Raw genomic sequence first — 15,193 nt, 5'->3', positions numbered from 1 at the left:
AATTCATTTTTGGTAGAGAAATTCTTTGCCTAGTTTTACAAACAGTTTGAATTATATAATTAATGTATTTGTTGAGAGAGAGAATTGTATTATCAACAATTGTTGATTTCATTCATAATCAACATGTTAAATTGAAATTTAACTTATTTAGTTAAGAATTTTTTTTCTAACCAATCATTGAACGAGGAGGTTAATATCTTCTAAAAAAGATCAATTATAAAAATGAATAGATAATATTTAACTTTCATTTAAAAATAATATCCATTTTGTTACTGATGTAGATTATTAAAAAAGAAATTATTGCAGAGCCTTCGAGAAGAAATAACTACACTGAAGGATAAAGTGAAAGAATTGGAAAAGCAAAACTATACATTGAGTTCACTCCTCTTCCAGCAGCTTCCAAAACAGCAGAAACGTGATGCGACGGTGGTATGTTGTTTCTAGAACTTTTAAATTTAAAATTTTTTTTAGTTTTTACTACTTTTTATAAACTTTAACTTTTTAGCATATATAATTTTAAAAAATAGTATCCTTGTTTCATTCCTTACCTTAACAATTAATTATATTTTGTTAATTTTGTAAAAAAAAAAAAAAAAAATTATTTGTTATTAGAATACTTTTACTAATACTAAAAAATACTTTATGTATCTTTCATTATTGGCCTCACACTAGCATCATATTTTAGACGTTTTCATTATATATTCTAAATACATATTCCCATCATAATTTTGAATTTTCCTATAAAAGTAATTTCAGACACAAACTATGGCTCAAAATTCTATTACTTAAAACTCAAATTTCTGCCGAAACCATCTCTCGGGTATTTTAAACATTCCAGAAGAATTCCCGGATACTACAATATCATTATGGTAATGCTTAATTTGTGTAAAAGTGTCAAAAGAGCTGTTAGCTGTGAGATTTTGTGATGTATAAATCTCAGGGGATAGCGCACCCTCCTTTCCTTCAAAGGGAAGCCAAAAAGAAGGAAGCTGACCACACCGTTGTTCAGGTTTATATTGAGGTAAATTGGAATTTTCCCTGATTATATAATTGTCTGTAATATTCTAATTTAATCGCGAACATGACCTGAATAATGTAGTGCTAAAATGCTATTATTCAGTAATTTGGTTCAAAATGAAAATCCATTGACTGTTCCTGAGAATTTTGTGCCATAATAAAGTCATTCTTGCATAAGGTTAGAATAGGTCTATAACTGTAATGTAAGCAGAGACAGAAGGCAGTCGGTGATGAGGCACCTACTCCTTCAACTTTTCCCAAAACCAAAACACTAACCTTTCTGGGTTCACATTTCCTGTCGCCTTACCCTTCTTTCTCAAAAATGAATCTCAAGAAAAGTGGGCTGTAAATCCAGTTTCCCCTAGTCAGATGGAGAGACACTTCCTTAGAACATTCTGACTGGAGTGGCCAACTAAGGATGGTATGTACTAGTCCCGATATACTGCTATATACTAAAGTTCTGACAGTATATTAATGACAAAAATCTATTCTATTTTCTATCTGCATTTAATGAATGATATGCTCTATTTTTTTTTCTAGGAAGTTTGTGTCAGACCTGTTAGTTGTGATGAAGCCAGACTGAAGTGGAGGGAGTCATTACTTTGGCTGCCCGTCCATCGTCCTAGTTCACTTAATTTAGATAATCCTCGGCTCGTATCAAGCACTGGTATGTATTTTTTTCCTCTAAAGTAATAATTAATTTTGATTATATAAATTTATTGGATAATTATTATATTTAATTTTTTTCAAGGCAACCAAACAGAGTGCCATAAGGATGAAGGCTACTCAACCATGTCAAGTGAGGTGCAGTGTGAAGCTGGTGGCCAAGAGGAGAAAGTCGAGTCTCCTCGGAAGCTGCCTAGGAGCAACTCAGAACCAGGACTGTCCGGACTGTCAGAGGAACCAGATTGGTGGGAACAGGTCTGGATAGCTGATTCCAGGATCGATTTCGATGCTCCACCTGAACTTGAAGAATGGACTATGGATGATATTCCAGGTAAAATTTATTTTTCCTTAGTGCATATAACATTTGTATGAGGCACATAGGAATGTTGTAACAGTTGACAAATGTAGATTGTTAGTCTTCCATTAGTTCCTGTTGTATCCCTGTTTATAACATCAATAGATTTGGGTTATGATAGATAGGTTCAGGAAATACTTCAATCTCGATATACAACTTTAGTTAAACATCCACATTTAACATTTTAAAATAAATAAAACAAAACTAAAATACTATAACTTTTCTAACAAAACGTTAATACAACAAAAGTACATTTAATAATATAATTTTAGAACAAATAGAAGTTATAAAATTAAGCTTCAACTGTTGAGGTGGAATTTACAGACCCAACTGGTAAAATGGAGTTTAATGGACCTCCATTTTTGTTTGTTTATTCAATTAAAAATTAATCTAAATCCTTATTAACCTCGTAATATGTCACATCTTAACTCATTTTTCATAGTTTCATTTTATTAATTTATATTTAGTTTATTAAAATTATTGTCCCTTTAAAATAAACAGATGATCAAACAAATAATAATTAAAAACAATATGTATTATTTATTAATATTTGAACTAAAGTTTATTATTACCATTAGGCCTGTCTTGGCTGATTGAAGACGAAGTGTGGCTTTCTAGTCAGCTGATTTCTCCTGGCGGGGACTCCTGGTCAAGTCAAGGTACAACATCTGAGGGATCAAAGAGGTCTTCAACAATGAGCGAAGGTGATTGTCAAGTCGGAACTCATTTCACCAGTGATTTTTATCGGCTTGTGAAGTTTGAAAGTACCAAAAGTCTGGCTTCTACTAGCTCAAGGCAAGACATTATTTTCATGTGTTTATGAATTAAGTATTAATATATTTCATATTAATTATGAAGATCCAAAGTAGACTGAAATATTTTAGTTTTAGAAATTATTAATTGATTTTGAATTTAAAATTACCTGTTGTTGGGTTGTAACATTGTTATATCAAGACTATACAAAAGTTATATTTAAAAAAATTGTAGGTAACCCAGGGCTTAGGGTATATATTTTTAGAGTAAAAAATTAACTGTTGTTTTGACTTATGAAGAAGATGGTCAGGCTGCGGTCAAAGGAGAAACTAAAATAGTTAACTATTTATTTCACCTCACTTTGTAGAGATTCTTCAAGGCTGTTCAAGTTGATAGTTTTTGAGACTTTTCAACTTGAACAGCCCTGATGAAGCTTTACAAAGTGGGGAAAAATGTCGAAGAATAAATAGTTGTAAAATATTTGCATATATAAAAGGTTATACCAGAACTGGACAAGAGATTCCAGTATTCTACTATTGCTTTCAGCATTCGTGTAACTTTTTTAACTTTCTAATCTATTACTTTTTTTCTTCTCTTATATATTGAGTTTTATTTTTTAGGTCCCAGGCTGAATCAGTGAGCCAGGATAGAGACCAGACCTTACAGAATGTTCTTCATTTTATATCAGAACAGGAGCAGTACTGTCGGAGGCGAGAGGAAGGTGGGAAAGAGGAACTGTGCGAGAGCAACACTGATTCAGGCATTGCCTCAAAATCTTCTGACCTCTCTAGTTCAGAAGACATCATCAGGTACTTTATTAATTGTATAGTAATATTTTTCAGTCGAAGATTGGTTTCAACATTTTTAAAATGAGCAGAAATGCAAAAGAACAAATTTATTTATAACAATCTCACGAATGAATATATGATTGTATCTATTCTACTTAATTTCTTGTGATTTAAACTTGGTCTATTTCCAAGAAAATATAGTTATGATTTACGATATCTACAACAGGTAGCATCACTAGCGATAGTTAGGAAGAAATATATGTCTACACTAGAACACATGTTTATATATCATTTGGCTTTAATAGACAGAATATTTTTGTTTATTTTATGTCCCTAGCAAATTTCAGAATGATTCAAAAAATAAATATAAAAATGATATATTTCATAATGTGGTAATGGGTAAATAATTATTCGTATTAAGTGCAAAGAATGTAGTATCTTTTGATTTGTAATTGGTTGATTGGTTTATCCTAGTTTTATCTTTTATAAAATGTTACGATAACATTTTGAGATATATATTTTATTTCCATCTATAATTTATCTATTATATGTAATAATATCTTTAATACTTTAAACAGAGAAGCAAGAAGCCTGTTAACAGTACCTGAAGAAGAAGAATCTCTGACATCAAGTATCTCAACTCCTGAAACTGTACTGCAAGATGGAGGGAATATGACCCTATCGGAAATGAAGAAATCTCAGCTGACTGTTCAGGCAGTGGATATGAGCCCTTGTGAACCATTAGAGATCCTGGAAGCACAGCAACCTGAACTGCAAGAAGGAGAAGGAATGTTGGCAGAATTGAAAAGACTTGCAGCAGATGAGGAAGAAATTTCTCCTCAACCTGAAGCTGAAGATGGTGGCTGTCCCACTGGTTGGGTTCACGTTGAAAGAGCTTCTGATTTCACTGATCCAAAGGTCAATAATTAATTTTTATTCTTGTTGCATAATTAAGTTACACTTGTTAAAGTTCTTTATCCACTAAAATGAAACTATGTTTGTTCTATTGAAATTTTTTTTTTTTTTTTCAAGAAATTTTGAAATGAAGATAATAATTTAATTAATAACTCATGGTCTGTTTATACAATTTCAAACCAATGTTATGGCTCTTACTTTTTATCTCAATAGTAAGAAGTAAAATTTCAATATGAGTTATAAAAACTTTTAATGAATACATAAAATCTTTTAAGTGCACTGCATTTAGTGTTAAAAATTTACTTTTTATATTAGCCCTTTGACGATGGTTGACTTGTTCAGTTTTTTATAAAGGGGGAGACTCAGAAGATGTTGTACTGTTGGAGCAGCCAGTGCAAAGGTCGGTCCTGTGAACAATATACTGCTAAAACAGTTCTCGCTCTTCCTCATTAACAGTTATATACTGCTGAAATAAGTGAACAATGGAACCTGCTAGCAGTATGTTTTTGAGGAATTTATAGTGTTACTTTTTCCAACTGCTATATAGGACATGAATTCTGTTAACTCAAACGCCTACCTTCGTCAACTGTCAAACCCTTTTCAACATTCTATGACGCTTGCAGATTTACCTTATTTGTTTTCCAACAGTTATTTTTTGAATTCTTATTCGTATACATTATTTGTTTTCCTTTGTACTTTCAATTAGATTATATATAATAAAACTTTTATTTAATTTAGGATTCTTACATAATATTAATTTTCTACATTAATAAAAATGTAAACAAAAGCCTATTCACAAAAAAAATATATATATATTTATAAGTAGTTAAATAAAAATATAAAATACATTCTTTAATAATATTAGCTTAGTAAAATATATTTTTTTTATTTTATAAACTTAAGGTTTAAGGGAGGATTTTATTAACGGGTTTATGGGAAATGTTTTACTAAAACTAAAGTTAAAGCAAGTTTTATTAAGTGGAATTGCAAGTCTTGGCATAGTCATTATTTTTGTGTAGTGCGGGTAATCGTTCATAATTCTCATAGATAATTCTAAATTCTTTCCATTTTTCTGTAATTGGTCAAACATATTGAACTCCAAACGGCTGAGGCATATGTGAACTATGGAGAGGTGAGGGAAGCATTCGATCCCAGGGAACCCTGCGCTCTCCTATGGTTATGATCTCTGCCTCATAGCCTACTATGTTCACCTGCCCTGTCATCAAAGGGTTAATATTGATTTAAAATTTTAATCTTATGTGTAATAATGTTAATTAATTGTTTTATTGTATTTGTTAAGTAAAATAACACTCAGTATCTTTATAGTAATTGCAATTGTTTTATTATTAGATGCGAGCTAATTTCATGGATGTGGTTATGAGTCGCAGTTCAAGCTCATGCAGTAGCGAAAGTGGTGATGATCATTCTGGATACCAACATTTACATCGTTTACATAGATCACGCAGGCATAAGAAAGGTATAATAAATTTCTTTTGTTCTTACTTTCTTATTGAAATAAAAAATCACTGCAATAATTAAACATGAGAGTATATATATATTTTGTGTGTGTGTGTGTGTTTTATTTTAATAAATAATATAAAATATAATAGTTTATACTAAATACATATAAACTGCTGGATAGAAGTATTGAATGAATTTAAAAATTTTTATTCTCATCTAATAATATATTTTTTAATAATTTTTTGTTTTTTGTTTTGTTTTCTAGCAATATTTCGTAACTCCTCTTGATGAAAGAAAAATGAATAATCAAAATTTCTCAAAACTTATAAAAAATTACAAATGGAAAATAATTTATGTTTAAAAATACAGAAAGGTAATCATGATCAAATCAAAACAAAATCAATTCTTTACTTTGCTTCTACATGAACCTTTTAAAAAAAATAAATAAGAGGTTACATACTATCAATTTTTAAAGGTAACATTTTATTTGGAATTTACAATAATCAATCAAAAATAAGTTGGTATATTTTTATTTGATCCTTTTTTTCCTGCAGTTTATATTATTTATATGAACAAAATATAAATCTACACCAGCTTATTATAACAATTAGTTCATAAACTAATATTTCAACAATTCATTAATTACTTGTTACCCCAAATTGTTATCAATAGTATTAAGTGTTATGTTGGTTATGGGTTGGTAATAAATTAGAAGTCACTACAATGAAAATAGAGTTTTTTCTCAGTATGCAGATGTACTTTTGTACATGTTGAAGTTCTTAAAATAACAGTGAAATATTTATTATTTTGTTTCACCATCTGATCTTCAATATTTTTCAAATTTGTTCATCCTCCTATCATGCCTTCAGGATTATAATTTATTTTTTTCATATATATATAATTAAATCTGTACTGGTTCAACCCATGAAAGGTCAGGTGTGCAGTGCATTGTAAGGAAGTACTGTTACTAGACCACAACTACATTACAACGGTTGTGCAAGGAGGTGATTTGGTCAAAATCACACTCGACAGCCAGGTTTCCATCCAATGAAAAGTACCCACTTAATGAGGTTAAGTGTACTTCAGAGGGCTCCTAAATCGACAGGGCTGACTCATGGCTACATTAGAACAGAAAATAATTATCTGCCACAGCTGGATTCAAACCCTGGTCCTTGGAGTTAATAGTGCAGCACCTTGCCACTCCTATATATATATATATATATATATATATTGTAATATTTTTAAAAAATAGAAAAAATAAAATAAAAAGAATCTAGATCGTTTTTATTAACTTTCTTCAAATATAAAGAGAACTTGGGTTCAAGTTAAGAACTTTACTCTTAAATGGATAATATAATTTATTCAAATTTAATGGTTAGCTTGCTTTTTGGATAAACAAAACAAATGAACAATCTTAAAATGATACATAAAAGAAAACATATTAAAAAACCCTTATACATCAAAATATGCTATTTACACAAAAAGAGCATATTACAATATATATATATTGGAGCTACTCCTCATTAGTATATATGTATGTAGTTTTGTTTACTTCCAAACTGCCCCAGTAATTGATTATATACATTTGTGAAGTCAGGATTAAAGGATTAAAAATCGTGTGATATGTCTTTATATAGAATATATTCAATAAAAGTTTACTATTATAACAAAACTCTAGAAAAGAAGATCTAAAATATACAACACTAATTTGTTTTTTCATATAAATCCATATGAATTGATTTTTATTTTTAATGATATTATATGAGAAATATTTCATATTAACTTGAAAATTTACACCTTGCTGGAAGCTTGTTTGCATATTGAGCTGTAATATGTTTTAATTGTTGGTATGACACTAGAAATTTATTTTATTTTTTTCACATTTCATCTTATTAATAGTATTATTTGTTATACATTATCAGGTTTGTAGTAAAAGTGAGCAAGTGATATTTTTGCCTACCTCAGCTCATTTTGATATCTACTTGTGTTTTATTCAAATTTGCTCTTTAATATTGAAAAAATTATGACATCAATAATTATTAGTCAATTATTGATAATGTAATTTCTGAAGTGAGGGATTTAGTTCAGGCACAGTGTTAAATGATCAGGATAATTTAATATAAGCTAAATATTATCCTTTGATAAAAGAAATGTCAAAGGCCATGTTTAGAATGAGTTAGTGGAGTCTTGGCTTTGTTAAAAATTAATTAGTGGACAATATGGATTAATTTAAATGATGAAATTGATGTACTAAATTAACCTAAAATTAGATTTCAACAGAATAATAAATTTAAATGCGGGAAATAAAAATTAAGCTGAATAAAAAAAAAAAAGAAATGAAATTTTTATTAATTTACTATTGAAGTAAATATCTGTTAATAAATGAGTTGATATTGTTCTGGTTTTTGACTTACTTGATGTATAGTGATATATTACTTGATTTGGTGTCCAATCTGCTCGCCCCATTTCTTCTCCACCAGCTCAGGTGGACCCTAACTTTACTTAATCATTCTTGAGTAAAAGTTAATAAAATTAAAATATAAGGAAGTTAGTATATTGTGAGGGTACCTTAATATGTCTGACTTAACCCTACCTGGGCAAGTTAGATTTTCACTTGTTCAAAATGGTGACTAGATAATTGTCGATATAAGCATTCGGTTATGCAACATGGTATCTGACATTTTTTGCGAATTGAATTTTATAGTAATATCTTATTCCTTTTAGCTGATCTCATAGATTTTTAAACGATATTAAGTTATGGTAAGTGACAGTTGGTTGGAAGTATAACATGGTAACTGACAAAGATAGCCTCCAGACGTTGTCTGTTTCTTAATGATAAGGATATTAAATCCTATATTTTTAATGATGGTATTTCTCCTCTATTATTTTTATCTACTAGTACCCCTCCTCTACTATTTGCTCCTATATTTACTAACAAAAAACTTTTGTAAGTAGCAGCTAATAAATGTTTTAGTTTTGAATACACTCAAAATAATTGGATAATATAATTTTGGGATTTTTGTTAGAGCTAGTACCAAATATTATCCTTAAAACTTAACAACCAAATTCCCACATGTTTTAATTTTGTCAGTTACCATGTTTTATGACCGAACACCTCATTTGATAAATAAATAATTGGGGCATTTTTAAGTTGGTTTAAATTATGATTAAGGATATGTTCCTTAAATATATACTAGTAGATAACAAAAAACCTCATCTTCGCAAAAATTTCTCTTGATCACTATCACTATTATCTGATCTTATAATCTATACAGTTATTTCTTTTTTGTGAAAACTTAATAAAAGTAATAATCAATTCAATTTAATTAATTAATTTTTGGTAATGTATAATTACTAAAAATTGTTCCAAATGCCTGATTTACAGCATCAGCAAGCAGAGAAGGGGCCATGCGCTGCCAAGCAAGTACGAGAGCTTCAATAATAGGGCGCGAAGACCTGTTCACACGTTTTGGAGCTAAAGAGCAAGAAGCAGTTGCTTCGTTCGACTTTCTAGAGGAACTTACTTCTGCAAGCTCAAGAGAATCTACTATTAACCCTCACTAAAAGACCTGATTCTTTCCCTATAGCGTGGTACTTAATTTTATGTGAAACATATATTTTATATAAATACTGTAGAACTTTCCTAAGTTATGGTTCATCATTTTGAATGAATTTTCGTCTTTATTTTATGTGTAGTTTGTGAAGAAGAAGATTACGTTAAAATAATGTTTTCTCAAACAGAATTACAAGGTTCATGTGGTGTCAGTATTGCATTATAATGTATATAATGACAATATAAAGGAATTCAAACAAATAAACAAGTTTTTGATGTATTAATTAATTATTCAAAGCATTGATGATTTTAGTTTGTTAAATAAATATTTTAAAAGTCTTTTTATTTTATTTATATATATTTTTTTTTTGGCACGAAATTGGTTATGGTCTTGTTGAATCCATTTATCTACTCAGTTTTCTTTGCATCAGTTTCAATGAATAATATTAATTTTGTAATTTTTTGTGGATATTAGGGTTCCTTCTAATTACAAATACAATTAAGAAATAAGCAAATTGGGAAGAAATGAAATTGTGTACGAATTTAAATGTACAAACTAATAGTGGCTTGTTTTACCTAAAGCCGTAGTTTTTTATGGAAAAATAGTTTTATTGTAATGATCTATCATTGATTTATTATTTCTCCATTTTAAAACCATCCAAAAAATTAATCTCCCTCTTTATTTATTTAATTTTTTTTCTAAACACCACTAAATATTTAAGTGCCTACGATGTCTTTATTGCAGCGATTAAGTCCTAGCAGTGTCTTAACTCTTGAAATTGACCATTGTAATCATTTCATCATTTTAGATTCACTTCCATAAACTAATAAGTTTAAACTCATGTTTTAAAAGCATATTTATAGTTTATTTTCATAATATCCGATATTAATTTTATTTGTATATTTTTTAATGTATCATGTTTTCCTGTGTATCTATTAATTATTCACTAATATATCAGGTTTTTATTGTTTTAGATTGGTTTTGTGTTCTGGATTTGTTTTAAATAATTTAACTTTAAACATTTGGTTAATAAAAGTTGAATGCACCTGATTCCTTGAGCATTTTTTAAATTATAGAAATGATAAATGCTTTTAATAAAGTTCAAACTAAACAGGGATATTGTTATGTATCAGTTAATAATACAAACTGAACCAATCATTACTTTTTAAGAATATAAACTCATAAATTAGTTATACTAATAAAATAAAAATAAAAAAAAAAAAACTATTTCAAAAGATTCCTTGAAAATATTATTGTAGACCATATATGTAACTTATTGTTAGTTATATGTACTGAATTCTTTTTATTTAATTGTATGATGATATTGTTTTATTTTTGTATAGTAATGTTAAAGCATTTATAGTTATTAGCCGTTTGTTCCAATATCAAGATTATGCATTGTGATCGTCTATAAAGTATCTCAGGTAGAATGAGACTTATAAGAGAAACCTTTGTCGTCCTACTGTAATAATAATTATTGTCGAATTCAGTATTCTAATGACATTGCACAGTCGTACCTCTTTTGTCTGGCTCCTTTGGGATCCTGATAATCAATCATCACTACATATAACAATATGCTTTGCTGTCTTACAAGAATGACAAGCTAGCTTCCCAAAAACTCAACTGGTGAATTCTCAAAATAATATACTGTTCTGATTTATTTTTATGAATTTGTGTGATGAAATTTTATCTAATTCATCTTAAGCCATTTTTTTATCTATTTGTCTACTTTCCACCTTTTATTACTTTTGTAGAGGTGAAAATTTTTTTGGTTTTAATTTTGATTATCCTATTTTTTATGAAAAGGCGTCCTTCATTTAGCTAAATATGCAGTCTAAAACCAACTGGGTTTTTGAAAAATCATGTTCAATGATAATTTTTTTCAAGAACTTCAACTTTGTAATAAAAACACTAGGCACAATTTTCATAGTGCTATCAAATAGTCTTAGATTTTTATAATAATAATATTATCGCTAAATTTTTTATAAAATAATTTCTCAAACATGTTGGTTCTTTATTGCATTGTCTTCATTATATTTTGTACATGTCCATAATCCATTAAAACCACTAATACATTTGTAAGACAATGCTCAGCTGGAATCCTAAAAACCACAAAATACATTTCTGATTATGTCATTCAAAAGAGGTCCCCCTGTATGCGTGCATAACCGGCCTAGAAACTGCTCAAAAAGTGATTTTATTTTTGAGAAGATATTTACATTTTAAGCCTTCCTTGAGAGCAATACCTACAAAAATGAATTTAAATTTCATCATTTTATAATCACCTACTTATTACTGTAGATAGAAGCCAATCAAACAATATATTTATATAAAATACAATGTATAATTAAAATTGCATTCTGATACTGATAAGTATAATATAATTATTGATAATAATGCTTAAATTTTATAAACAATGTTTACTTGATTATAAAAAAAAAAAAAAGAATCAGGGGGAAAAACTAAACTTTAACTGTCCCAGTTCTCGTTAATTTGTGGTATTTGTAATTAATATCATAAGGGTGTCTATGTTGGTTAAGTATTGTTTATCAATTGATTAACTATAATAATGCTGTGCAGGTACAGAAAGTGGAAAGTATGATATTGTTTCTATATCATTTTTAATCACTATAATATTGTTAACATCTCGATTGTAAAAAATGATATGTTTTAATCCTTATTTTTTGATCTAATTTTTTAGTAGCTTTCAGAAAAATGTTAAATTTTTTTGAATGCATTAAGTACATTTTCTACCTATTAGCAAATGATTATTGGAAAGCTTTGGGAGCAACAAGAAATATATTATAATGTTATATATACTGTTCCTTTTCCTTAATGGAGAGAGATATTGGAACAACCGAGCTTCCAGCGCTAAGAGTTTTGCAGGAATTTGTCTTTTCTGCCATAGGCTAGGTACAAAGTGCAATTGAATTTGAAATCCTGATCTGCTCCTTGCTTGTCAATTTTCGTCTTCCATTTTTCTGGAAGACTTTTCACTTATATTTTCCACACGGCTGATTTAAGTTACATGAACCTTGTTCTACGTTTGGTTTTTTTTTTTTCTTTTTGTTAAAACGTATTTAATAAAAGTATTTTTTAGTCTGAAAGGTAAAGTTTACCTTGCATGTCTGTGATGCTGTTAATTATTGCCGATAATTCAATTAATTTTATTTACTAATTTAGTTAATTTAACATAATAGGTAGTTTTGTCTTTTCTTTTTTTAATTTTTTTTTTCTCATAAAATATGAATTGTATAATGTAAATTTATTTATTCTTGTATTATTCTCTTTCCTACTGACAAGCGCGGAGTCTTGGAAAGATCAGACGCTACTTCCTTCTATTTATGTATTTTCAGTATGTAGATACATCTACTTTGTATATAATATACAGTTATATTAAACAAACATATATACTTTATTATATATGCAGTATATCTTGTAATAATTGTAGATTACCCTTTTATTTTTATTATTATCATCTTAGTAATTAATCTGTGTTCGTAATTTATAAATATGCATATAAATAGAAAAGTATATATATAAATAAATAAATGATTGCTCTGTAACTGATAGTTATATAAGTGAGATGATTTTTCTAAAAGTAAAAAAAGTATTATTTGAAAATAGTTGTACAATGTAACCCAAGAATGAATAAATTTGTAATGTTAAGATTTGTTCACATTTATCTTTAAACCAGTAATATCCTTTAACCATAGTAATATCCTAACAGTAATTTCCCTAGAACATTATAAATTAACTCCATTAATTGTCTCTGTGATAAATACATTAAGAACAGCAATATTTATGGAGAGGAGAGATTATAGTCTTTGGAGAGATGGAAATTATAATATAGCCTTCCCTTCTATTATTTTTAGTATTATGATAATAGAGGGGAAGGCTTCCCAGCCTGCCCCCTAAGATTCTGAATTATCTATTCTTCCTTATCATGCTTTCAAAAGAAACATTTTTGAAATGATTAGAGGAAATGTTGATAAGAAACTTTGTTTAGTCGAGTAACACAGAAAAAGTAGCTAAAATTGGAAAAAGGCATGAAGCCCACAGTCTTCACTTTAGGGTAGACCTGCTTATCTTACTTTTAAAAAATTCACTTATAGCGAGTCCTGGTTGATGTATCTCATGGCACAATATCTCGAAGGAGATCATAACACCAAAAGTAATAGAAGGGAAGGCAATTTATAAGACTAAATTAAATATTAAATAGATTGACTCATTACAACGCAATTAAATAAGGAAGTAGGAATAAACAGTATAGAAATGAAAATTAATAATTAAAGCACTAATAAATGAAATGACAGACATAAAATATAATCCAGCATTTATTATGTCAGTAAGGATTGATTAGTTGCTGATAAGGGTTTGCTTATTGGTGGAATGCCTCTGTGTACTCCAACTGGGGTAGGTAAGTTATCTTATCCTAGAGGTTATAAACCTTCAATTAAACAGATAAACAGTCAAAGGTTAATCTTAAATTTGATCAAACCTATACTCCTCTAAGACTTATTTATTCCAAGGCTGAGAAATGTGTGGTTAGTTCCAGTTTGATTTTAAACTTAGATGGTGATTGAATCTATTTTATTATTGAGCTAACCCATTACTGAGACTGATGGATAGATACAGTTGGCTCTGTGTAGAACCTAATATATCTTTTAGCTCTGGTCGTAAGTATTTTGAAATGAAGTGTGCCGATTTTTTAAGGTTTTTCATAGAAATGGCACAATTTCTTTATTTATAAACATTTCTAAAAGAAATCTAGTACAGAAAATTGAGTACACATTTAATCTTCTATTTCAGAGCAGTCTTTTTTTAAGTGGTTAGGGTTAAAAAAAAAATATTTACTACTACTACTTAAATTAAAAAAATACAGTAAAAAAGTACTGCTACCATCCATAAAGGGTTAGGGTACTGTACTTTGAAAGGAAGTACTGCTACCATCCATAAAGGGTTAGGGTACTGTACTTTGTAAGGAAGTACTGCTACCATCCATAAAGGGTTAGGGTACTGTACTTTGTAAGGAAGTACTGCTACCATCCATAAAGGGTTAGGGTACTGTACTGTTACTAGACCAACAGTTATACAAGGGTTTGATTAGGTCAGAATCACATTCAACTGCCAGATTTTACCCAACTAAGGGTTAGCCTTAGCCTTAGCCTCATAAAGTTAGCCCACTTTATGAGGCTGGGTGGACCCCGTGGGCTCCCAAATCCTTCAAGTCAGTAGCAGTGGTTGGGGTTGGTGGAACTAAGTTTTTATTCTAGTCACAATTTCCCTCCATTCGTTTATTCTAGTCCACAACTTTTTAAAAAATATATTACCTATGTAAGTGAAAACAAAAAGAAACTCTCATCCTCATTCATTTCTTCATAAATAGCAAGGCTTTGGGGCATACATCGTTGGAAAATATGTTCAAAGCATAACTTTCTCAATCTATATGAATTTCTATGTATAAATAGTTTCTATTCAATTTTTCATCACAAAACTAATTTTGCAACTCAATAGAAAGATCGTATTAAAATTGTAACATTATTCTTATTTAAGCTTTATAATAATGTAAGACAAACTCAATAAAAGAAGGAACTATTTGGCATAATATAAGTCAAATAATGCTATACTTTAAATGGCCATATTTTATTATCAAATTCCTTTCCTGATTCTTTTATTCATAT

General features: G+C 28.9%; 1 protein-coding gene across 1 annotated transcript in view; it reads left to right on the top strand.

The window, feature by feature from the left end:
- Positions 1 to 13,178, top strand: part of LOC106691719 (myosin-9) — a gene marked incomplete at its 5' end in the record, with an annotated part of 34,212 nt that extends 21,034 nt beyond the window's left edge. Inside the window, 8 exon segments of the mRNA XM_014437573.3 lie at positions 307 to 429; positions 1,558 to 1,684; positions 1,769 to 2,014; positions 2,617 to 2,833; positions 3,412 to 3,600; positions 4,158 to 4,497; positions 5,845 to 5,971; positions 9,341 to 13,178. Coding sequence (XP_014293059.3) covers positions 307 to 429; positions 1,558 to 1,684; positions 1,769 to 2,014; positions 2,617 to 2,833; positions 3,412 to 3,600; positions 4,158 to 4,497; positions 5,845 to 5,971; positions 9,341 to 9,519 — 1,548 coding nt within the window.
- Between the last annotated feature and the right edge of the window lie 2,015 nt (positions 13,179 to 15,193).

The sequence above is a fragment of the Halyomorpha halys genome, unplaced genomic scaffold (genome assembly GCF_000696795.3).
Source record: "Halyomorpha halys isolate HHAL.00 unplaced genomic scaffold, Hhal_1.1 Scaffold2824.1, whole genome shotgun sequence".
In the NCBI taxonomy this organism is placed as follows: Eukaryota; Metazoa; Arthropoda; class Insecta; order Hemiptera; family Pentatomidae; genus Halyomorpha; species Halyomorpha halys.
Note: the sequence above shows the minus strand (reverse complement) of the source record. Positions and strands in the feature narration are given on the sequence as shown.